The sequence below is a fragment of the Triturus cristatus genome, chromosome 3_2, assembly GCF_964204655.1.
Source record: "Triturus cristatus chromosome 3_2, aTriCri1.1, whole genome shotgun sequence".
NCBI classification, from domain to species: domain Eukaryota; kingdom Metazoa; phylum Chordata; class Amphibia; order Caudata; family Salamandridae; genus Triturus; species Triturus cristatus.
The window spans coordinates 698,908,245-698,934,465 of NC_140584.1; the positions used below are offsets into that span (position 1 = coordinate 698,908,245).

The window sequence follows — 26,221 nt, forward strand, 5'->3', positions numbered from 1 at the left end:
TAGAGCCTCCCCCCTCCCTATTACCGCATGCTTGAGTTTCGCCTGTTTTGAGACCTGTTGGCTAGTTTTAGGAGCATTACGCGCTTTCCTCTTTTTTAATTGGGGATCACCACCTAGGGCCTGGGTTGTCTTTTGCCGCCTATTGATCACATTAGCAGGAGTAACAGGCGGAGTGGAAAGTAACTATCCACACTATATACAGTAGAAATCCCTAGTTGTGGACTTACTAAGGGCACTGAGGGCAGTTGGGAAAACAAATTAGGAATAACATTAGACTCTAGTGTTGATGTTAAGCCTGTGGGGGGGCATAGTGGATCTAGGGAGAGTCGGCGTTCGGTCAGCTGAATCTCTTGTATTAACACAGATTCTGCCCGAGAAAGAAAAGCATCAAGAGTACCCACCACTCCCGTCCCCGCCACCCCTTTTACGTGTAATCTTGATCATATCCCTAACTCTGGGGGGAATGACTCTAAAAACAACTGACAGTAAAATTACAACCAAAAAAGTAAAGAAAACCAGTAAACAAGTACTGTATCTCCCTACTAACTAAGCCCAGTACAATGAGCTAGAATGAGACTACCAATAAAAGGGAGGTGGCCCAGTCCAGCCTCTTTCGGCCCCAACCGGGCACTGACGGGCCTTGGACCGGGCTTCGACCCACGCCGCGGGTGGAGAGCCGGCGCTTTAAGCGCGATGGACCACGCCTCCCCCCTCACTCGCGGCAGCTGAGTACAGTCTGGTGCACCCTGGGGACTGGAGTCCTCGTCCCGGGTGATGCGCTAAGCTGTAATGGGAAAGGCAGCAAGGTATCCCACAGCGCGACCTACTCACATAACAGTAAGTAAAGTCTCACTATTCACTTTATCAGCGCCTTCCCGTTTCCGCCCACATATAGGCAACGAGGGTCCTGCAGCTTTACTATAATGGGAATCTCTGGCTCACCACACGTATTGCCTTTATCTAAAAATTATGCAAGGTCAAAAAAAAAGAAATGGTAAGACTCCACATTTACAATCAAAAAGATGTCAGTTGGAGTGTCTTTGGAAAGGGAAAACAGTACTCTATATCCAGGGTAAATAGTTCCTCGAATGCAGTAGGTTGTCCAATGTTCACAATATAGATCAGTATCAGGCACCTTGGGGGAATTGTTCCTTACATTCAGGGCTGAAAACTGCCTGGGCTACCCCCTTGGGACAATCCGGTAATACTTGGGCCTGTGAACGGGGGCCAGCGGTCGCGTGAATCCCACCAGCCTCCGGCGTCTTGCTAATGGATAGAGGCAGTCCCTGGCGGGCCCGGTATTGTATGCAGTTTGTCCCCAGTGGCCCTCTTCCCCGAAAACAGTCTCCCAGCGGGCCTGCTCTCCCGCGTGCAGAGCCCCCGGCAGGCTAGTGAAGTACTGCACCCCTTGAAGTCCACACGGCCTCCGGCCCGCAATTCTATTGGCACAGATAATCAGATCATAGGCGGTATGCAGCAATAACCCCCAGGCAGGCCCGCTCCTGCTCGCAGACAGTCTTAGCGGCCCGCTCCCGGCAGTACCGCACATGCGAATCCAGGCGCGGACATTACCTGGGGGGATTCAAGGTGACTAAATGAAGCTGGCATCAGCACAAGGCTTCTCCGGTCCCCGGGACACGTAGCTCTCTCGTTGGCGCTGCACGGGTGAGGAGCGAGGCAACCCTTCCTGATTTCCAACGCAGCCTCGCTCCAGAACAAGCCCCTCGTTGCTGGGCAATGACCCCCACCGGCACCAATTCCAGCGCGGCTCCTCTCTGATGTCAGAAGAGCTGCGCATGGGATACCTGAGGCTCCAGGGCCCGCAGTGGTGATTTCCCAGGATTTTAAAAAGCGTCTCTGATGCGCCTTCACTCTGGGGCAATTCCTCACGGTGGCAGTTTTGTGGGAAGTCCGATCCTCAGCGGTTTAACAGAAGCTTCTCCGGTCCCCGCTCTTTCTCCCGTCCAGAGTCAAATTGCAGCCATGGCCAAGAGCACTCGGTTCCAACTAAGGCTGCTTTGGGGGAGTATCAGGCATAGTACCCCCAGGGGCACCCCGCTTTCCCCCCTCCCCCAAATTAGGTTACCCAAAGAAGACACAAGAAACAGTTGTAAGTGGGTAACAAATGCTGCAGGTTTTTATTACATAATTCCAGGATATGTAATAGGTGGGTTATCTTACGGGCGATCCAGGGGCAGGCGGCCATCTACTTCACCTGCCCCGCCTGATGAGCCGGGCAGCACGGGAACGACCCGCAAGTGCTGCCCCCCAAGTGATTCTTTTTTCGATCACGTGCCGTTGAAATTCTACTCACACCCCCCCTCTCGGGGCGGAGCGTCGCATAGCAAGCCCCCGGTTGTTCAGGCCCACAACCGCCCGCAGGCCTAGCGGGGCGCCGACCGGCTTCCGGGACCTCTCTGGAGGCTCCTCGTTTTGGCTCAGGCACCACGTGGTGCCGCGCAGAGGTACCCTTTGTACCGGCCTGCTTCCAGATCGCCCTGTAACTCCGCCTGCAACGAAAAGGAAAACATTAAAACGTTCAGCAAAAAACCCCACCCCACCACACCTACGCCGGGTAAGCGGTAGGGAGGGTAAAAAGGCGAGGTGGGCGACAAAGAGGTCGCCAGTGAGGGTGGGGGAAGGCTAAATAGCCTCCCCCTCACACCTGGGCCCGGCAGTGACGCGCATTGCGCGTCACCTCCGGCCCCTGACACGGAGGGGGGCAACAGTCAGGATCCCTGCCCCCGCCCCCCCCCGAAGGAGGGAGTGGGGAGGGGTGACCGGGGCCCCGGGGCCACTAAGGCGCCGACCGCCGAGTGGCCCCCTGCGGGGGCCGCGGTCAGCGGCAGTTCATTCAGGAATAGGATTTAAAATCATTTGTCCAGGTGTTGGTTCTCTCAAGACACTGATACGGGAACCATTGGTTGAAGTAGGCAGGATCTGAGGAGCACAATGTGCCCTTACCTATTTAATTTAAGAAAAACTGTTCCCATACTTTTTGTGAAAAGATAACCGTCCCAGGACAGTTAATTATGACAGCTGAAATGCTTCAGGTGAAGCGTAAGGCAGGGGGTCTCCTGTGCAGTGAAACCGAGGGAGGGACAGACTGCTAAAGAAGCCTTCTTGCCAGGGTGCCTGTTTGCCTGAAAGAAATTTAAATGTGCACAACTGGTTAATCTGCAATTATAGAGGGTGCTTGGACGCCAGTATTTGTTTTAATTTATGGAATCACATGAAGTTTCTTGATGACAGATTTATTCTTTGTTAATGCTATTGCAAGAGATCTACCAACTGAGCTGTGAAATGTGTGGTTTTAAAGTTAAAGTTAATCGCACTATGTACAGTTTGGGTATCACTAAAATCTATATTTTGAAAGCCTTTTTTATCTTAAACCTTTTTGCACATTTTAGACCAGCCTTTTTTCTACTGTGTGTAATGCAATTTTCAAATAATGACTTACATATTCGCAGTGCTTTCTGTCACACACTGGGACCTTGTAACACTAAACATACAAAATTCACTATTCTCCACTGCACCAACCAGGATGCAATTCTGTAGCTCTCTGGTTACATGCATAGTCCTATGCAGTGCATTAACTAATAGAGGTTTTATAATGTACGACAGTGCAATTCACACTGACTAACTTACTTTGTATTTTTCATTAAGCTGTGCATTATTCCACATGTAGTTACCTGAATGTGAATGACTGAAAAAACTTACAGAATATATTGTTTTTTAGCCACGCCTTTTACCCCGCCCCCACGCTCACTCACCCCAACCCAATTTGCACGTAGCATCACAGTTCCCATACTTTTTTTTAATGCACTTCGACCGCTGATGGGCGCTCACTCTTCAGAAGCATCGTCAAAGCACACTTGGTTCCGCTCAGAGCAGTTCTACATGTTGCGGCCTGCATTGTTGATGGAGAAAAGAAATTTGACCACATCAGACCTCCATTCAGGTCCGGCCTTTAGCATGGGCGAGCTTGGCCCTGGGTGCCAATTTTCTGAGGGGTGCACTGAGCTGTATGCATTAAGGTCATGCCAACAGCAGCGCCCTTCTCATCTTGCTTTAGCCTTGTCCTTGCCTGTTCATTTCGGTCTAATATATTGCCTGCTTAAAGTGGTTCTAGTCCTTCATTATCATATAGTGGGCAATGATTTTAACATCCCTTTAGCCCTATTCCTTGCCCTCCCTTCATTCTCTGAACCCTGCTGGCACACATCAACAAATCTATCATCTGTGTCAGGAAGCTAAACTATCGGCGATTTAAGTGAGCTGTGGGGGTCCGAAGATGTTTGTTATAAGGGGTTAGTCCATGCTCATCCAGGTGCTGCCTAGTGAACACAAAGGGTACCCCTGCTGCCTCATTTAATTCAATACCATCAGCAAGGACGCCAAATTTCTCTTCGTCTAGGGCATTATCTTCGCAAAGGCCCGCTCTGCCTCTATTGGTTTCCTATCGAGATGCGAGCTCAATTTAAAACGACGTATAACACACACAATGCCCTACCCCTCTCTCTCCCCCCCCCCCCCCCCCCCCTCCTTGCAAGGTGCTCTGGCGCTCCAGGTTCGTTCTATGTCAAACAACAAAAATAAATGAAAACTTAGTTCACGGAGTACATCGTTCAAAGCATGGGGTTCATTAACGTTCATTTTCAGAAATTACTGCATCAAATGTCATCCAACGTACAGAACCCGAACACTTTAATCAGTACAACAACACGATTTTGTAATAGGTAGATAACTCGCTATCTCATTTAACGTGATTTCGTTGCACTATTTACTTGCTAAATAATATCAAAACACTGCCGCAGATAGAAGTGAGCACAGGACTGTAGCCGCCCCACGAATTGCATGGCGACAATGAAGAAATCAAGAAGCTAGTTGTTTCCACCGGATTGATTGAGGATTCAGAGTCCGTTGTTTCTGTCTACTAGACTGTGATGGCGGCCAATTACAGAATGCTTTGGTGCTACGAACACTGTGATTGGCTGAGGGATGACGGCCTTCGAGATGATTGCAGACCTGGTGACGTAATTTCGTGAGAGTCAGAGTGCCGAGTGGTGCAATTTTCAAAAACTAACAGTGTGATTCCGCCTCCCCTGAGTTTTCTGCCGCCGCCTCCTAGTGGTATTTCCGGGACCGGGCGGGGATATCTCTGGAGGAAGCTATACTTTAGGACTGCGGATGTGTTGGTTCTCCTCCCTGAAGTCCAGCGGACCCGCTGTTGCCCCTTCCTGCAATTTAATCGCCCCTCAGCTGCCGGTTTCAAGCCGCTTCTCGGTGAGTAGAGTTTACTCTGCCCTTCATAGTGTGATGCCATACTTTCCATATGCCTGACCTTTAAAGCATGATTGACATGTTTTAACTTGTATTGCTGTGTGTTGTGTTTAACGGATTAGGCATACAGGGGAACACTGCGGGTAGTGAAGCCTGTCGCCTTCGCCAAATACCCCTCCTGATCTCTCCGTATAGGAGGAGGGGAGTGTGAAAGGTTAGAATGTATAGTTGATTAACTGCCATTCAAGTTCGCTCTAGTCGCCCGTTTAGAGTGGTGAGCTTAAAGTTCAATTGTTTTTTTTCACAGTCTTGTTGTGTTCAGTGTAGACGTGCATCCATGTTTTTTAAGTAGCGAGATACGCATAGCTGTCACCTCAACTGGTTCCTGGGAAGTCTTACAGATCGGAAATACGGGAAAGAGAACGATGTCAAACCCGTCTCGAAGGTAGAAAGCAGGAACCTGCAAGAGTGAGTTAAAGGGATAGGAAATGTCTGGTAGTGCATTAAAGAGACACGAGGAAGATTTAAGACTGGCAACCTTGATATTCGGCATGCCAACGTTTAATTTCATCGGCTATGAGCAGATCTTTGGACACCAGCACTCTTTCTTTTACAAAGTAAGCGCTGTTCAGGTATATGGTGCTGGTGCGCTTCCTAGTTGATTCTGTTGGATCTGTGAACCTTGTATTGCCCTTTTTTAGGTCTCGTCTGAGACAGCGCTTTAGCGCTGCTCTGGCGAGACTTATAGTAAGCGAGTTTTGGAAGTGCAAACAGTGGCTTTTCAGGCCTCCAAATACAGTGCATGTGCGTCGGCCGGGCGCGCGCACCATTTGGCAGCCTGAAAAGCACTGCCTGATCACTTTCGCTTTGATGTCCTCAGTGAGCCGCGCGGCCACTGAGGACATCAAAGTGCACACCATTTGCCACCCCCTTCTTGCTTGTTTCTGTAAGTGAATGCGATTGGCTCACAACATTGGTGTAAATAACACCTGAATTTCCACTAGTAAATCAATATTACAAAACAACGCATTGTGTAAGTCAAACCTTCCGTTGTCAAGTGTGCATTCAATTTACACGGTTTGTAATCCAGTCTGGCCTGCCTACCACTGCACTGTGTGATCCTGGACTCATCGCTTCTTGTCCCTGTGCCCTGTTCCCCGTCTGGTAACTCTAGGGACGCTGAGACCAGGCAGTGCTCCAGTGTTAAAGGTGGGATGAACATGTATGAGGTGGTATGCTCGGAGGCGTTGCACTACCCGTACATCCTCGCTTGCTCTGAGGCAGACGGCATCTGCTGATGCAGATTGGGGTGTACAAAATCTCCCTACTTCCACGGATAGAGTAATTTCACAGTTACACGCACATACACTCACCATACACTAGGGCCCAATTCACTAACATACACTCAAATACTCCACCAGCACTAAACCTGTGGAAAGAAAACTCCTAAACACCCCACATCTACACTGAGGTCGATAAGACCTAGTTATTGTAATTGTCATAATCTAAACAATCTATACAACAATAATCAGAAAAAGTACTCAATAATCGACAAGAAATAATCACCAACACCGTATTTAAAATTATGATTCTTTATCTAAAAATTTGTCAAAAGAAATTAATCAGAATAAATCATTTTCTCATAATTACCTATTCTAGCTAAATGTCAGAATGGGTCATCAGGACAAGTCTCTCAGTAGAAGTCTCCCGAGTCACCGTCCTCACAGCATCGATCCTCACCAACGCAGGTTTGGGAAGAAAATGGCAAAGTGGCCTCCCACCCTCTCTAGGCTAACAATATTTATAATGAAACTTGCAATATTAAAGAAACATTAAATGTTCTACACGTCCGCCGAACCGCTGAGCAGAGCGAGCAGGAAAGGATGTAGCATCGCTACATTTGGAAAATCTCCGCTCAGAAAAAATCACAAAAATAAAAAGACAGAACAGGAACTAAAAACATTGTATCCTTTAACATCCACATTTCCTCAGTGCTAACACGATGACTTCAGAGTCCATTCAGTTCATTCTTTATGGCTCCTTTGTCCTCCAAGGTTATTCAAACATTTCTTGGAGACTTGCCCAGCACTGCTACTGTCCTCACGGAAAGTTTTAACCAAGCGAAGACTGTGGTCAGATGATTCAACCATATTCAGCAAGGCCCTCTCATCACAAATCTTTCACTCGAGGCCAGGCTGCAAACGGCGGACATTTTACGCTAAGCCAAAATTGGACCATCTTAATTAAAAGAGACAAAAACAACGTTACCACAGCATAGTGATTAAACAGAGTTAACCCCACTAATACCCTTATGTGTATGTAATTATCTAGCTTTTGCAACACAAAAAAGCATTAATTCAAAAAGCGTTTCGTGCTTTAAAATAAACAGCACTCAGCAACATTTATTTAATAAAACGTGCACATTTATTAAATAGCAATACGAAAGCATTCCCTCGTGTTGGTTTTCTTCTCATTAGTACATTGGTAAGTTTAAACATATACACAAAACAAATAATTAATAATTTAATAATTAGTAGTTTTAATTATGACAAATAGACAAACCAGAGCTTAAAAACCCAATAGATTTTCATCAGAAAATCCTGCTCCAGCACTGCCGCCTCTTTTGAATGCCGAGAGGCGCGAGCACCAGTTGACAATGCCACAGGAAGGGAACTGTTCGCTGATACCAGCAAAGAAAAGCAGTTCCCGATAAGCTGTCTCGCATCACTGCAAAGCCTCTTTAGAAGGAAAAAAGCGTTCTTGAATGAGGGGTCTGCATCACATCATTCAATCCTTACAGGGAATATTTGTATTTTCTAGCTTCTGCTATCCTTTTTGCAGTTTCTTCCTTTACTGTGGTTAAAGGCCCTTCGACACGTCGCGTGTTGTTACTACACACTGTCAGACCCTTGAAAGAAATTAGCTCCTCGGTTCGCCAAAGAAGCCATGTTAGCGCTATATAAAGCCAATGAAAAGTCTAAAATGCTCCCAGGAGGCACAGAGCGCATGACTCAGCAGTCAGACGCTGCTACAGCCACGGCAGACAGTGAGTTATAGCAGCACTGGAGGTGTGATAGGCAGAGCTGCCCTCGGGAAACGTCTGGACGAGGCCTTCCCGGCAACGACACGGGGCATCTGGGACTTCGAGGCGGTTCAATGACTTTCTCACAGTCCCGCCCCACCTCCTTTGCCGAAAATCAGATGTTCAGGAACACCCAGTATAGCATTCAAAGAAATGGCAGACACCACAACCACAGACAATTTCCTAAAATTCCATTACAATTCTAAGAAGAATAGAACCGTTTGAAGCTCGGAAAATGAGACGATTTACTCTGCCTGCGAATTGTTAACATTCACCAGAGAGCCTTAGATTTCAAACCTCGCCTCCCGGTTTAAATAAATGATGTGATCTTGAAAAAAATGACTTCAACCCTCTGTACCACGGTCCCGCTGTCTGCAACACGTTGGAAGTGAGTAAAATGCTAGCAATAAGTGCTATGCATATACAGTTTGGATATTCGAGTTTTCTAAATTCTGCATGTTCTTTATTTGTAGGTCTAGGGTCATATTTATGAGGGGATTTGCGTCACTTTTGCACCACGCAATGTGGTACATGTTTGACGCTTACCGCAAATGCAATTTATGTATCCACGCAAGACCACTTTGTGTGGCCCTGAGCGGCTTCATAAATCTGGAGTAACACAACACAGTGTAAATTGCTGCGTTCGTTATTCTGCCTTGAGCGGTTTTCCATGGGCGTTGCACGTGTGTTTCCACACCACTTCCATGGATTTACCAGAACTGGTAAACCTGGGAATGCGTCAAGATGCTACACCTTCCCTGGGGAGGCAAAATGAGGAGAAATATGTTTATTTCTACTCGTTGCTTCCCCTTTCTATGTGAGATCACTGACTGAATATCGGAACCAAAAATATTGTGTGGGCAGAATATCAGGTCAAAAATATCGAGGGCCAAAATATCGAGAAGGTAAGTGCGATTAGGTAAGCATAGATCAATTTTTCTTAACTCCATGGCTACATACTGTGAATATATATATATATATATATATATATATATATATATATATATATATATATATATATATATATCATCAAGGTACATTATATAGTAAAACTTTGCTTACCTATAGAAACATACCTTCCCAATATTTTTGTCCTTGATATATTCTTGGCGTGATATTTTGTCCACACAATATTCTTTTCTCTGATATTTTTCTAAACACCTTCTATGTGTGCTGCAAGAGGACAATGCCTCAGTGGATTGTTTTTTTGCAAGAAGGGGTACCTTCCTGCACAAAAACAATCCTGCATGCAAAGGAGGCACCCTTGCACTATGGTGCAAGGGTGCCTGCATTGGCACTTGGCTGCCAAAAGGACGCCAGCTAGGTGATAACAAGCATTTGCAATGCAATAGGTCTCGCAGTTACTTGAGTTTAAGCTATTGGTATTGTAAAGACAATGCCCTTTATTTAAGTTTTTAAAACAAAAAGGCATTGTTATTTGCAATGGTAATAGCTCAAGCTTGCGTAAATGTGAGACCTATTGCATTGCAAATGCTTGTTCTTGTTAGTGGCTTTGGAAGCTTTTACGTTGGCTTCTACAGAGTTTTGGAGCAAAGTTGGCTGCGTGGTGTAGTTCGTTTGCACCTATGCAAACCAAATAACTTCTCAGTGATAGCCAAGTGTCAGAAACCATTCCAGTGTATTATTTATGGAGCGGCCTGGCCATGTACTCAATCAATCACTACTTGTAAAGCGCAGCTTATCACCCGTGAGGGTATTCAGGTGCTGGGTTGCTGGGCTTATTCAAAGAGCCAGGTCTTAATCATCTTCCTGAAGTCGGTCAGTGAGGGTGATGGTCAGAGGGAAAGGGCGTTCCAGGCGTTGGTGGTGAGGAGGGAGAAGGAGCTGCCTCTGCTGAGGTTATGGCAGATGTGCGTTGTCTGTGCGAGGCCGCGGGAAGCAGAGGTTTCTAGATGGCTGATGGAAGTTCAGGCTGTGGTTCATGTACACTGGTCCTTGGTCATGGAGGTTTCTCAGGTGTTGAGTGATGTGGGTCTGCTTGGGCAGGTTGAGGATCAGTCTGGCTGCTGAGCTCTGTATCATCTGCAGTCTTTCCATGAGTTCGGTGACGATTCGTGCATACAGTACGTTGCTATAGTTCAGCCGGCTGGAGATTAGGACTTGTTAACTGTTTTTCCCATGCTGATGGGGAGCCGTTTGAAGATTCTTCGGAGCAATCGGAGAGTGTGGAAGCAGGCAGTGGACATTGTGTCTGTCGCTTCATGGTGAGTTTACTGTCCAGGATGATGCTGAGTTTGCTGCTGTGGTCTGTCAGTGTGAGAGTAGGTCCAAGTTTGGCGGGCCACCTTGTTTCGTTCTAGAGGGAGGTTTGGTTGCCAATAATCAGCACTTTGGTCTGGTCAGTGTTACGTTTCAGACCGTTGTCCTTCATCCACTGTGCAACATTCTTCATGCAGTTGTGGAAGTTGCGCTTTGGTGGGGTCTGCTGAGAGCGAGAAGATGAGCTGGGTATCATCAGCTTAGGACGTGATTCTGAGAACGTAGTTCTTACGATGTAAGCTAGAGGCATCATGTAGGTGTTGAGGAGAGTGGAGCTCAGGGATGAACTTTCAGGGATGCCGCAGATGGTGCTTGTGGGTTCCGAGTGGAAGGGAGGTAGGTTGATTCTCTGTGTTCGTCCTCTGAGTAATGTGATCCACTTGAATGCATCTTCCTTGATCCCAATCTGGTCCATTCTCGTGGTGGGATATGGTGTCGAAGGCTGCAGAGAGGTAGTGGAGGATCAGGGCCGTCGATTCTCCCCTTTCGAGTAGGGTGCAGATGCCATCCATGGCGGTGATCAGGGCTCTCTCAATGCTGTGGTTGGTGCGGAAACCCGATTGGGAATGCGTCTACCAGGTTGTTTCTCTCCAGATGTTTGATGAGCTGCCAGTTGTTTTACCTTTTCCAAGACTTTGGCAGAGAAGGAGAGCAGCAAGATAGGACGGCAGTTCACTTGGCCTGTTGGAGGGATTCTTGAGGAGGGATCGGACTTCTGTGCATTTCCTTGCATCAGGAAACGTGGCAGTGGTGATAGATGCATTGAGGATGGTGGTGAGTTTGAGGCTGAGCTCGTTGCTTTCTAGGTTGAAGAGGCGGTGGGGGCAGTTGTCCGTGAGTGCTCAGGAGTGGAAGGAGTTAATGATTGCTGTGGTGTCCAGTGTGGTGAGTTGTGTTCATGCGGTGAGGTGCTGGTCAGGGGGGCATCCGCTGGAGTGAGGAAGCTGGGGAGGTCTGTGGGTTGTGGTTCGTTGTTTATTATTTATCTATTTGATTCGTTTTATAAAGCGACACCATGACCCGGCAGGGTATCAGAAAGCTGTACATCGCTGCTCGCTGGTTAGGCTTGAGCGGCAAAGCATAACCGAAAGCTAGTTCCTGTAGATGATGGGTATCTTGTCGTTAAAGCATTGCATAGCCCCTGTGAGAGGAGAATCGTGTTCTCGGTGTTTGTGGGGCAGGAGAATTCACTGACGATGGGGAAGAGTTCCTTGGGGTGGTTGGCGCTTGCCTCAATGCAGTTTGAAAGGGCATACTTTTTTGCGTCTTTGATTTGGGGGTATTCATCGAGGACTGACTTGAATGTTGCTTGGTCTGTAGTGTCTATGCTGGAGCGCCATTTTTGCTCCAGTTGTTTGCAGCTGTGATTCATTGTACAGAGTTCGGGTGTTTACCAGCTGGCTCGTTTGGTGGATCTGTGGGTTCTGACTGGTTTAATGGGGCTACTCAGTCGCCAGCATTAGTGATCCAGGTGTTGAATTTCTGGACTGCTTGTTCCAGGGTGTCCATCCATTGGGTCTGTGTCACTTTGTTCTGTCTGCGGAAGTGGGTGTTGGTGGCTGTATGCTGTGATCCACGATGGAGAAGTGGGCAATGGAGTAGTCAGTCCTGGTGATTTCTATGGCATGGCTGTATTTGACTCTGTTTCTGGATGTATAGATCTTCCAGTGTGTGTCCCACTTTGTGTGTGGAATCTGCAACCAGTTGGGTAAGGCCGATGTTGTCTATTCATTCCAGCAGGTTGGTGGAGTTGGTGTCTGTGGGGTCATCCAGGTGAAAGTTGAGGTCTATGATGAAAATGTAGTGCTCGGACTCAATGGCGAGTGGAGCGATGAAGTCTGTGATGGCGTCACCAAGGCCGGTGCATGGTCCTGGGGTGGTCTGTAGGCGAGGGTGCCTTTGATGGTGGAGTTGGAAGTTGTGTTCCATCATTGGTGTGTTGTCCTCCACAGCTCTTCCTCTATGAAGGTGCAGAGCATCACTTATCAACTGCTGTTGGCTGCTCCTTTCTGTGCATGGGGTGCTCCGATTAGGTGAGTCCTACTCCTGCCCTTTGTCTGAGCCACGGGAGAAGGTCAACTGAGAGGAGAAGGTGCAACTCTTTCAGTCTGTTCCAAAACGAAAGCTATCAATGTAGAAATTCTGCTTAATGCACAGTACACTTACCACTACAGTTACCCTAGCATCTCCTCAAAGTGGAAAGAGTTGGTAGGGCACACACATAGAAGAATGACCTGCTTCCCACACTGCAGAGTAACTCCTGCTCTCAACCAAACAAGTCCATACCATCCCTTACCTACCAAATTGCAGGTTTTTAAAAAGTACGAACAATTATATAACATCCCCGAGCATAGCAACCTGTACAGATCAAAGTCCCATGTTACGTGTGAATTAGGGTGTAGACTGTGGCTGTAGACGTGAGGCCAGGATCTTACTCAGGATTTTGAAATCTGCATTCAGCATCAAGAGTGGGTGGAAGTCAGACACTTGGGGGTGTGATTTTTGTTTTTGGCCAGGATCTTACTCAGGATTTTGAAATCTGCATTCAGCATCAAGAGTGGGTGGAAGTCAGACACTTGGGGGTGTGATTTTTGTTTTTGGGGAAATGCTCAATTAGCGCGCCCCTGGTCGAGGAAGGCAGTTCCTTATTGCCCCAGGCTTCTGTCTACAGTTCCACTAAGTTTGGTTCCAGGATCTGGGCATACGTGGAATAAAGCTCCACCGGCAACCCATCAGGGCCAGGAGTTTTCCCTCAGGCCGTTTCCTTTAGTGCTTCCCTAATCTTCATTTCGGTAACCTGTCCCCCTCCCCCCCCCCCCCCCCCCCCCGGGTCTCACGATGGCCGGGTGATATTACCGTCCAGGGAAGGGGTGCAAAGTAGTTTGTTATGGTCTCTCGATGTTGCGGCCGAGGTTCACAATACAATTGGGAATAGTAGGATCGGAATGCATCATTTATATCTCGGGGGGTGGTGTGTGATTCCCCTGCTGTTAGTTGTATCTGGTAGATAGGGATTCTCCTGTGTTCAGGCTGGATCAGCCAGGCGAGCAGTCTGCTCGCTCTACCTCCCTCCATATGCACCTGTCCATGGTATTCCTGTGTATCGCATCCTTTCAATCGTTCTAGAGTTTCATCATATTTTTGTCTAATGTCCCTAAACACATCCTGGGCATCCTCATCCGTGATTAAACGGGCTTTCCCTTCCTGTAGTTGAGTCTCCAAGCTAACAATTTCCCCCAGAATTTCGCTCCGTATCCCAACTTTCTGGCCCATACACTGTCCTACCATCTTAAAGGCTTCCAATTCTATTGCCCTGGAGGTGGCCGTGCCCAGATTGAATTGAAAGTATTGTATAATAGCTGTTTGCAACGACGCACGAAACAGGCTGTCCTCTAGAAGGGCAGGATCCAATCACCATTTGGGAGTCAACGTGGGCTCTGGTAGAAGGCGAAAACACAGCAACAAGGGGTTGTGATCGGATACAGAGCTTCCCAGATATTCTGTGTGGTAACGGATTACCTACCAAATTACAGTAAACCCAACCTCCTACTCCTTCACATCCAGCAAAGCAGGCTAGTTCTAAAACTCTGGTAGCAAACCCCTTCTCTGGCATCTTAGTAATCTGTGTGCTATTTACAACTCCTTTGATGTACTGGAATGGAAATGTAAAACTCTTCATTACTGGTACCCAGTGTCTTGAGTACATTTAAACCATGTCATTTTGATTTTGGGTTTCAGAATGCCTACAGTGATAAAGCAAAAAAAAAAAAAATCATGCAGCAAATTTGGTCTTCCTATAAGAGATGAATGCAACAGGTCTTCAAATTCCTGAGTTATCGCATGACCTCCTCCCAGTCAGTCCTTCAAATCACCCCAGGAGGACTCTGCTTCGTTTTTCCAGTGTGTGTGGGATATTATTAATTGTGGATCTATACATTTGGGAGGAAACCTTTGATTTCATAGAGGCAAATAGTAATGGCTGCTTTACATGCCTTCCCAACTTCAGCTTCAACTACACGTCCTGTCCCACCAATGCTTGGGGCCATGGGAGAACAAGGTACTTCAGACATTGATCAGAATTTGAAGCTAGGAGAGGAGTAAGATGAAGTTATGGAAGAGGGTCAATAAAATGTTGTTTGATACCAAGATAAAGAATGGAAGGACTGTTCTGCTTAAGGAGGGTGACAAGTTGCCTCGACAACCAGACTCTCCACCAGACAATATAAACATGCTTTATGAGTGGCGAAAAAGTTTAGGCTTTAGTGTAATATGTGGGACAGCAGAGATTCTGGGATAACTTTTAAAGAGCATCCCAGAAAGACAGCTACATCCACTCTGAGCTTTGCTTTTGGCTGAAAAGGTCTTAAAACGTATGTACTTTTACTTCCTTGTATACTTGTACTTACGTTAATATTCACCTATGTATTCCTCTACTTACTTAAGCTTTAGTCTTTTTGCCTACGTATTTCTATGTTTATTTTTCCTTTTAGCTTAATTTCCTTTTTCCTTCTATTTTCATGTCATTCCCTAACAATCTCACTTATATCGTTCAGTGCTTTACCCTTTTTTCTATATCTTTATATTTATAATTTTCTCAATTATACTTCCATATTGAAATATGTATACTTATTAATTTACTATATCTTATTCATTTTTAGTACCTTCTCTATAATCGTATAAGATACCTTATGTAAATTTCACATTTTCACTGTTTTATGTGAAAATTATATTCTATATGCTTAAACTGTTAATTGACAATTAATCTTTATATTTATTACAAGTGTTTTCAATAAAAAGAAATCGACAAAAAAACTTGTGTAGACAACTGCTACGGCACAAGCAGTCTGGGGAAAAATTGCAAAATCCCAGAGTCTGCACCGACGTGCCTAACTTGACATCCCAAACCAGCTTCTGTTATTGTGACAGAAACTTGGAGATAATCAAATAAAATCTTAATTCCAGCTTCAGCTTCTCCTGATAGAGATGATGGTTTTATAGATAATCTTGGTCGCAGAGTCAGTTAGATGGCAGCATCAGCGATCAAAGTAGCAAATACCAGATTTGGCGCAACATCACTATTCTCATACCAGAGGACAATAGAGAATTAAATAAGGCTATTTTAAAGGATGGGCTATTGCCTCAACTGTTATCATTGATAAAGCAATGAATGTGTCAAATAATGGCTTCTGCCAGCTTGCCAGAGTGGCAGTCCTGCAAAGACACTGCCTACAATCAGAAACTTAGACCAAGACCCTGGACATGCCTTTCGAGGGACAGACCATGTTAGGCAAACATGTTGATAATGCATTGCAGAACATTAAAACAGACACTGCTCGCTCTCTAGTAGCCTTAGAGTAAACACTCCCATCTGCTTCCTTTGTGGCTCCAGGCACACACAGGAGGTTTCACTCAGTACAGAGGTTAAGGATGACCACATTTCCCCCTCACCTCCTAGAGAGACCAAATATAATCAAGAATGCTCCTCCAAGACCAATGCCAGGCTGTAAGAAGTCAAGGAAGAGGAAGGGTGCTGCTCAATCATGCTGACAGATTAACCAAAAAAATGAGCCAAGCAACAAATACTCCACTCCTCCTCTAATCCAGTTCCTCCCAGAGGGGCGAATAATTCATTTTCTTGCTCCTGCTTGGAAAAGGATAATAATGTAAATAGGCAGCAGGATCTTGGAATGAAATAGATCAGGATTCTAGATGACTCAAACAAGCCTTGTTGTGCTGGGGATATCAAACAAATCTCAGTGGTGGGGTCTTGTTCCAACACACAACAGAAAGGATAACAATGACAACAGGTGCCTCGATGGTAGGCAGGGGGTTCACATGCATGAATTTTCCTTAAGAAAGCCTCTGATCAAAAACGGAGTAGGAACTTCACATAAATGTCTTGTCTTTGAACTGAGAGCCATCAGGCTAGATCTGCAAGTATTCCTGTCAAGACTTGCGGGCAAACCTGTTTTGATCAGAACAGAAAGCACAACCTCAGTGTACTACATCACAAATCAGGTAGGCAAACGACTCTGTCGGAAGAGGCACAAATGTTTTCGGATTGGGCCCTAGTGAACAGACTGGATATTGTTGTCGGGCAGCTCTCAGGAGACCTTTTAGAACCAAGGAAATTTACTCAGACATCCCTCTGAGTGCCAAGAGTGGAAGCTGCATGAAGATCAAATGCAACATGTGTTTCTGAAATGGGGCCACCTAGAGCTAGACCTGTTTGCCACACTAAAGAACAAGAAATTCCGATACTAGGCCAACCGGTATTGGCCACTGGGATCTGAGGGCAATGCCTTTTCGATGACCTTGTCAAACATCATCGCTTACGCCTTTCCACTGTGTACTTATTCCCAGGGTGCTAAGGTAGGCCAAAGAAGACCACTGTATCCTGATTGCCCATCATGGGTACAGTGGCCTGTTGAGATTGTTTGCATGTCCACCAGTTAAAATCAAGAACCTTCCCACACTCTTCTCCAGACACAGCAGAGAGATCCTCCACCACTAATCACTTAATCTGACAGCTTGGTTTTTGACTACTGAGATTTGGGCATCTCAGCTCATTGTAGATGGATATTGGCTCTGGCATGACCATTGACTAATACGAAGATTTATAAGGCTAAGTCAATCAATCGGGTGTTTGTTAAGTGCGACAACTCAACCGTGAGGGTCTCCAGACTCTTGGGGGGGGGGGGGGAGGGGAGAGGTAGGGGAGTGGTGGAATGGAGGTGTGCAGGTTCCAGTCCATCAAGTAGGGAGTCTGTCGAAGAGCCAGGTTCTGAGGTTTCTCGCGAAGATGGGGAGCAATGTTGTCTGTCTGAGATAGAGCGGAAGGGCGTTCCAGGCTCTGGCTGCGAGGAAGGAGAAGGAACGGCCTCCCGATCTGGTCTTTCTGGTGCGGGGGACTGCGGCATAGGAGAGCTGGGCTGATCAGAGTCCTTTGGGGTGCATGGAATTTGAGTCAGCTGTTAAGGTATGCTGGTCCAGTGTCGTGGAGGGCCTTCTGTGCATGGGGGAGAATCTTGAAGGTGATTCTAGCCTCGATGGGGAGCCAGTGGAGTGTGCGCAGGTGCTGAGAGATGTAGCAGTGTCTTGGCAGGTTGAGGACCAGTCTTGCGGCGGCGTTCTGGATGTTTTGTAGCTTGCGGGTGAGGTTTTTGTATGTTCCGGCATAGAGTGCGTTGCCGTAGTTGAGTATGCTGGTGACGAGGGCGTGAGTGACGGACTTTCTGTGCTCGAGGGGGGATCCATTTGAAGTTCTTACGTAGGAGGCGGAGAGTGTGGAAGCAGGAGGATGCGACGGAGTTGATCTGGCATTCCATTTTGAACATTGAGTCAGGATGAATCCAAGGTTGCGTGCGTGGTCCGCGGAGGTTGGTGGGCTTCCGAGGGCAGGGGGCCACCAGGTGTCGTTCCAGGCGTCGGAGTTTGGGCCCATGATGAGTACATCTGTTTTGTCGGTGTTGAGTTGTAGGCAGCTGCTTTTCATCCATCAGGCAACGGCTTCCATGCCTTCTTGAAAGTTGTGTCTGGCGGTGTTGGGTTCGTTGGATAAGGAGAGGATGAGTTGGGTGTCGTCTGCGTATGACACAATGTTGAGTCCGTAGGTTCTGACGATGAGGGCAAGCGGAGCCATGTAGACGTTGAAAGCATGGGTCTGGGGAACTCCGCAGGTGGTGGGTGTAGGGTCCGAGAGGAAAGGGGGAAGTCGGACCCGCTGCGTTCTGCCGGTGCAGAAGTAGTGGATCCAATCGAGGGCCTTGTCCTGGATCCCTGCGTCATGGAGTCTGCGTATTAGGGTGCGTTGAGAGATTGTGTCGAACGCCGCTGAGAGGTCGAGGAGGATGAGTGCTACTGTTTCTCCTTTGTCCAGTAGGGAGCGGATGTCGTCTGTTGCAGCGATGAGGGTGGTTTCCATGCTGTGGTTTTTTCTGAATCCTGTTTGGGAGGAGGCAAGGATGTTGTGCTCTTCGATGAAGGTGGCGAGTTGGCTGTTGACGGCTTTCTCAATGACTGGAACGGGAGCAGGGAGATGGGTCTTTAGTTCTTGAGGTCGGTGGGGTCCATCGAGGGCTTCTTCAGGAGGGGGCTGATCTCGGCGTGTTTCCGGTCGTCGGGGAACGAGATGTTCGTCAGGGAGCGGTTGATGGTGTGGCAGAGCATGGGTGTGATGGTGTTGGCAGCTCTGTTGAAGATGTGGTGGGAGCAGGGGTCCGTGGAGGCCCCGGAGTGGATTTACTTCAGTGTCTTCGGTTTGAGGGCTGTCCAGTTGTCAATCGTTGGCTTCAGGGGATATGGGGTGGCTGGTGCGGGCTCAGTGTGTTGGTTGTCTTCGTCGAAGTTGTCGTAAATGTTCTTGATTTTGAGGTGGAAGAAGGTGCTGAGTTTGTTGCAGAGATCTTGTGAGGGAGGGATGTCAGTAGACTCGCTGGTGCATTGGGCGAACTCCTTGATGATGCTGAAGAGTTCTTTGCTGTTGTGCACCTGCGTGGAGATTCTGTCTTCAATTGCTTTTTTTCTCGTTTTTCTGATGATTTGGTAGCGGCTCTGAAGTCGTTGTGGGCCTCTGTGGATTTGAAGTTCCTCCAGGCCTTTTCGAGGCGGTGGCACGTGCGTCTGGACTTTCCAAGTTCGGTGGTAAATTATCTGGCTTTCTTGGTGTGAGTGTTGTTGTTTTTCTTGAGGGGGGCTATGGTGTTGTCGGAGATCCATCTGTGCAGAGTTCGGTCTGCGGTGTTGGCATCGTCGTCTTCTGCAATGGTTGGGGTGGAGTTGCTGAGTGAGGAGGTGAGCTGGTCGTCGGTGATTTTGGTCCAGTTTCTTCGTGGGAACAGGTGCTGTTGTCTGTGGATGGTGGGTGTTCTGAAGCTGAAATGGACACATCGGTGGCCTGTCCATGGGAGTTTGGTGGTGTGGCTGAAAGTGATGGAGTTCCCTGTTGTGAAGAGGGGGTCGAGAGGGTATCTGTGGAAGTGTTTCTGTATAAGGTGTAAATCCAAATGGCTGGGACAATATCTCAGTGCAGCTCCATTACATGTTGCCGTACTTGGTAGATATGGCAAAGGATGGCCTCAGATGCTCTTCAGTAACAGTTCATTTTGCTGCCTTGTTTAGATTCAGAAGAAAAGTGGACTTCACCATTATTCTCGCAAATATTAATCAAATAATTCAATACAGACCTTTTTTAGGGGTTACCCCCTGTGAGGAGCCATGGGAGTTAAATACATTGCTTGGTAAATTAATGCTTCTTGCCTTTGAACCTATCCACATGGCTCATACATTTCATGGAAGACTGAGCTGTTGCTACCACCCACTTCAGCTTCAAGTGTTACCGAGTTGCAAGCATTCATCATTAAAAAAAATATGATAGCCTTGATTTATGAAAGACGGTCATTGTCATTTTATGCACTAACCTAAAATTCATGCCCATGTTCCCATCGGACTGTAACTTACATGAACCTGTAATTTTGCATTCTTTTTTTCTCTCCAATCCATACACATCAAGAAATATCTTGGCATTCGCTGGATGTCCGTAGATGCAGTTTCTTTTGGGAACCCAGACAGAGGCGTTCATTGTTCAAAAAGGAAATTGCTTGTCGACTGTCAATTTGTATCCCTTTTTGTCACACTAAAGCAAAGTGCCCATTTCAAGTAGAAGCGAGGGCGCATTGCACAAGGGGCATGACCGTGACAGCCACACATACTTTCACCAAGCACTACTTTATAGATGTTAATGCAGCAGCTGACTCTTCGATGGTTTAAGCAGTTCTGCACAACCAGTTTCAGTAAGAGTGACCTGCTTTACACTTCATTAAAATTCAACGCCCTGCTTGTTATTCTCATTCAGGTATGTGAATCTTTGAACAATCCAATTCTGGAGAAAAAAATGAGTTTGCTGCAACTCAAATTCTCCTGTGTTGTCCTTCATCGTTTTACACACGTCCCTCCCTGGTCAGAGGCTCACTTTCTATTATAAATATAATTCACTCTGACATCTGAGCTTTAGTAGCCTTTAGGGAAGTAGAGAGATCATCGGTTCCACCGCTTTGGTTGAAGTTTGGGTTGTGTCAAATGAGGTGGATGTGCTACCAAACAAACTCTGTTGTTGGGCTTATGGCCATTGTAATACTGGCTATTTAAAGTCATTGGATTTACAGCCTGGCAATAGGGAATGAGCCACGCATGTGTATGTACCTATGAAAGATACTAACACTGGAGTTACAGGCAAGCAACTAGTTTCTTATATATGTGTTTGAATATGATAATTGTGAATAAGTAATTGAGCCTTGAGTTTGATCTGTGTCTACTGGAGAATAAGAAAATTGTCAATCGCCCCTGTGATTAACTCTACAGGTGTCATCAATTCCCTTTACAATGGCTAAGTTGTGTACTCTGAGTATCTTTTCAAGGGTTTGAAGTTTTAGCCTAAGTGGGAGAAAGACAGAGTTAATATCAATCGGCTCACGTTCCTAGCTGCCAGTGCCTGTTGTTTAACACCCCTAGGAAACAGATCAAGTGTTTAACTTTAGTGGGATAAATTGGGCAGTTTTCAGTGTAACTGCTACACCATGTCGCACCAAAAGAAAACTGTATGAACCTACAAGCAATTCTTAGAGCATTGTCACATCGTATATGCTGATAATTTAAACTGTCACATCCCCACCCACCACCCTGTTAGTTATGCTATTGCTGTCACTTCAGTGTAAATTATTAGTTGTATTAGCAGAAAATGTCATTAGCCATTTAAATTTTTCTTTATTTCATTTTCCTGAATAAAGTGACATTTCTTTCTAATATATTATGGTGTTGCTCAAAGAGTACTCTGTAGTGGCAAACCATAATCCTCTCAATTGTATTAAATATTAAATCTGTAAACTATGAATATTCATTCTGTTAAACCTATTCATGTTCAAATTTTACAGTGTATGCTTATAAAAAGAATAGTATTTTATAGTCCATATCCTTCTACATTGATCTGTAATGAAACCTTTTGAAACTGGCGCATTTTGTTAGAGGCTGTTGTGGGATCACTCTGCTGATTATTTATGCGGCGTGCCAGTTAGATTGTTACTGGTGACCTCTGCATCCGTGAGTGTGTGTTGTAAATTGAGGCTTCGTGCCTTTGCTATCCACATGGCTCTTCTAAAATACATTCTTAATACATCGTATATGATGTGATCTACGCTATATGTTCATCGGATTGTTGGGATAATTTAAGCTGGGGCATTTTGCTTCTCCAGTTGTGGGGAAGCCTAAACGTTGTGATTCAATTGCTTTTCACCCAGGAGAATTTTAATATGGTTGATGCAGAATAAGAGTCTGTAATGGAATTTTCAACTTCGAAACCTGAATGAAGATTTCTTGGTTGAGCAGTAATTTTGCAGATCGCCGCCGACTGAAAAAGAAGAAGGTAGTAAATTGTAGTGTTTTATTCTGAGCGGCTTGTCAGCAAGAAATAAGGCAGTCCCAAATATTTTGCATCTGTTGAACAGTTGATAACACATCTGTGAGTCAGTCATGCTATTGGTGATAGTTTGTTGGCAGCTTCCATGAATTTGTCAAAATCACTTCGTATCTGAGTGTCACTACAGTTACATTCTTCTGATTTAGCACAAAGACTACTGCGTATGCATAGCAACCAATTAAGAGCATGGGCAGTGAGTGGCCTCTATCCTAATTACAAAATCGGCAGGCAGCCATTAACATAACGTGTAATTGTAAAGCGCACGTACACCCAAGGGGATCTTGGCGCTGAATAACAGATGTTTATTGTTCCCCATGTAATGGTACTCGTTGAACATCTTCAGGAAGTCCCTTAAGACCTGGCTCTGCGGCTAAACAGATCTGTGGACCCCTCCCCCCAGCCCCTTGAGACCCTCACGGGTGATTAGTGCGCTTACAATATCCTTTATTGATTGATTTTATCGACCTCGAAGGATGAAAAGGCTGAGGGACCCGCTGGGATTTGAACCTGTAACCATGAGGTTGAACACAGGTGTCTACAGTGGGCGTATTGAATCTACTAAGCCACCAGACCTGGCATCGAACCTGAGCTGAAGATTTCCATGTTTGCTGTGAAAAACAACAAACCTTTCTCAAATCTTTTAATTTGCATGACCAGGAACGAAAATCTGAAAAGTATTTTTATAAATGTTATGATCTATTCTTTGTATCCGAGTTTTGTAAAAGACTTGCATGTTTCAACCAGGAAAATCTTCTAAACAAATCCTTGGTAATTTTTTTAAGGCAGCATGTGTAAGTCCAACTTCATTTTTCAAGAACTAGACTTTTTTCTTCAAAGATGATATTAAATAAGCAAGTCAGTTGGAAGTGAAGCCTTACGATGTGGGTCTCTCTGGTTCCCACATAGTTCATAGTGCCGGACAAAGAGAAACCCAGAGCTGGCTTACCGGGTCTCAATCAATGGGTAATGGGTTAGAAGTCCAAAGCAAGATTACGCTCTTCTCTATTCAGAACCGGCAATCTGCACACTTCGAATCTCTGACAGGATTCTGGTTCAACAGGGGCTGAATGTGGATTCTTATTAGTCCTCCCAGAGACAGTATAGAGACTGTGAAAGAAGGGTAACAAGGTGTACCGTCTTTAAAGGCATTTTGTAGAGACAGTCCACATGGAGGGTACCACCCCCACGTAACCTTTGCAATTTAAAACAACATACAACACATCCATGGCATGTCACCACTCAACCACATATACATATGGGAAAGGGGCATCGTCCAGTCAATTAGAACTTAATGCAGAGGGTCTGTAGATTCCTGATTTCCGATGTTCAAGTAAAAGGCCTGTGACTCCCTCTAATAACTGCCACCACCCGTCCATGTCCCAAATGCCTGTGTAGCCTCCTTCTGGGTGGATTAGGGTACTCTTCGGGCACGTATCCGGATGAGAAGAGCCTTCTGGTTTGATTCATAAGCCACACTAAAAGCATGCAGCTCCCTTTATGTAGTCACAGATGTTGCAGACTGGTATGTCAGAGTAGTTTGGCACAATATATGTATTGCAAGTTATTCGTCCTATAAAGGAGGTACAATATGTTTTACAACTTCAGTAGCTCTAAACATAGCAGCGTGGTTTTGGAGTCTGGTAAATTTGCATTCATAAGCAGAGGTGCACAGTCTCAAAACAATTAACTATTCAGAAAACCTAAACTGTAACAAAGGCCCACAACGCCCTGTGTTGGGTTAAATTAGCCGTTTCTATGGTTTTGTCCCTCATGCCTCTTAATATGGGCCCCATGTGTACTGCTATAGACCTAAGCTGAAGCCAACACTCACCCCTTCCCCAGTCCTGTATTTCCTTTTTGCATGAGTAACAGATCCTGGACCTGAATGGAGTATGTGGCTTCAAGATTGTGAAAAGTGGGAGGAGCAAGTTTAAATCCAGCTGTAGGAGCACTTTGGTGCCATCATGTAAGACCCTCAAGACCTGGCTCTATTGCTGTACAGATCTGTGACCCCCGCGCCTTGAGACCCTCACGGGTGAGTAGCGCGCTTAAAACACCCTGATTGATTGCTTGATTGAAAGAAGCAGTTAATGGCAACTTGCAGGAACTGAGAGGCATCCCTGCACTGCCAGTACCACCACATAGAAATACACCCAGGACTTTAATGAAGGCATCATTCCAGTCTAATATAATGAAGGATCTGGGAACTAATGCAGTCTTCATTATAGTCCTGCTTCTACATCTATATTTAATGAAGTGTGGGTCTTGCGTCTGACTCAGAAAATAAAACCACCACATTTTACTTTTAAAAAGTTCTCAGATTAATTGTGCTGCATCACATTATTCATCGCTCCGAATACAGCTGGTCATTTCCACACCACCACTACAAGCACTGCCAAAGGTTGTCTTGTTTAATGTTTTATTGTATGGTAACTTCTTGCTGCAAGTCTGTGTTTGCATGTGGTGTCTTATTTAACCCAGACCTGTTGGCATTGCCAGTGTTTGTTTTCTGATGAAGCTTGTGCTTGCACCAAACCGGAAGACATTTGATCATTTCAGCTGTGACGCAATTTAATGGCTCTAATGTTTCGCTCCTTTGTCAGGTGAAATAAGCAAATTACTGCTGAAAACGCTATGTCTCGAAGGAAGTCTGAAAGCAGAGTCCCTCCAGGTTTTCTATCCACCACTATCCGTACTCCAATCAAGACTGAAAACTTTCAGAATGCGTACACCGTTTCTGATAAGGAATTAGGAAGGTAAGAAATATTGCTGCCAGGAGGAGTATATATGGCACTGCAGTGAAAATCCCATTGCTAAATTTAGGTCTCCTCCCGCCGACCCAATTCAGTGGATTTTCTTTGGTTTATAAATATATCGATCCATTAAAGTCACACACAGCTTGTAACTTGGAGAATTTTATGGCCAATGTACTTGGCTCCTTTATATATTTATTTATTTGCTGATTAAGTTGCTCCGTATAAATTGAGGGAGTGGAAAATTATGTAAATAATCAGCAGCAACATTCAGGTGATATGAGAAATTCTAAACCACACACGATAATGGGGTATGGTTTTTAAAGTCTTCAGAATGTTTAGGTAGCAGTGTAGGCTTGCAGTTCACAGATATCAATTGTGATTTTGCTAGTATTTTATAGTTTACTGCCTCGTACCAAGAAATAACTTTACTTGGCTTGCATTGCCTTTGATTCTTCTAGTTAGGACCATATATAGTTCTGCATGTTGGCAGGTGGAATTTTGAGGTGACTTACCGGTAAAACAGGAAAACATTATAACAGTAGTAGTTTCTTGCGGTGACACGATGGCTTTTGTTTAGGTTAGCTCTGTGGATTATGGGATAACCTCTCACTGTTTCTTTGATATGAAATTATGAACACATCGCCTAACATGCTCCAGTGAATGCATTAGTGTAGTTCAGAAGTGCTGGTTGATAGGTTCTGGGTACAGAAAGATTAGGGCAATGTGTCATCTAGTAGTGAAAGTGTGACTGTACTAAAAAAAAATGCACTTGGCAAAACTTGCTCTTTTGCCTACTAAGGGCGACGTACTTTGAGACTTTCTTGCTAAACGTGTTTTATTCACAACCAGTTTGCCAAAGTAAACATGGCAGACTACATGTGCATATTTACCTTTTCAGCATAAGAGAGGAATTGGACAGCTCATCTCTTTGGTATTTCAAGTAGTAATTCACTCTTTAAACTCTTTTTTCTGGAGTCAATAGCTATCACAGATTATTTTAATTGTTTTAAGAATTGTGGTTTGTTGGGTTCAGCTGTTAAGTCGTATGAACCTTTTCCCTGTGCCCTTGGGTGTAGCACATAATAAATAGCTCTTTGTCTCGTTGAAAAAAATAACACAATATCGTCGGTCTTCTAGGGCTTTTTTAGGTGCCAGAACTTATTTTTACTTATCAGACTTTGTCCCAGACCAAAAGAGAAAAAGCACAAAAGGGGGAAAGCAGGAGGAAGAGAAAGGCGTAAAAACAAGGACAATGGGAGGACGAAGAGATTAAAAAAAGAACCTGCCAGAGTGTGATAAAGTGTAAGGGAGTGTCTGTTAGTGGATTAAAGAGGTGTGAGGTGGAAGCAA

At 45.6% G+C, this 26,221-nt stretch overlaps 1 protein-coding gene across 1 annotated transcript in view; it reads left to right on the forward strand.

Annotated features, from left to right (window-relative positions):
• Positions 1-5,043: 5,043 nt before the first annotated feature.
• Positions 5,044-26,221, forward strand: part of STK17B (serine/threonine kinase 17b) — a 132,013-nt gene continuing 110,835 nt past the window's right edge. The window contains exons 1-2 of the mRNA XM_085648763.1: positions 5,044-5,286; positions 24,719-24,871. Coding sequence (XP_085504889.1) covers positions 24,750-24,871 — 122 coding nt within the window. The 5' untranslated portion in view covers positions 5,044-5,286; positions 24,719-24,749. The remainder of the gene's footprint in view (positions 5,287-24,718; positions 24,872-26,221) is intronic.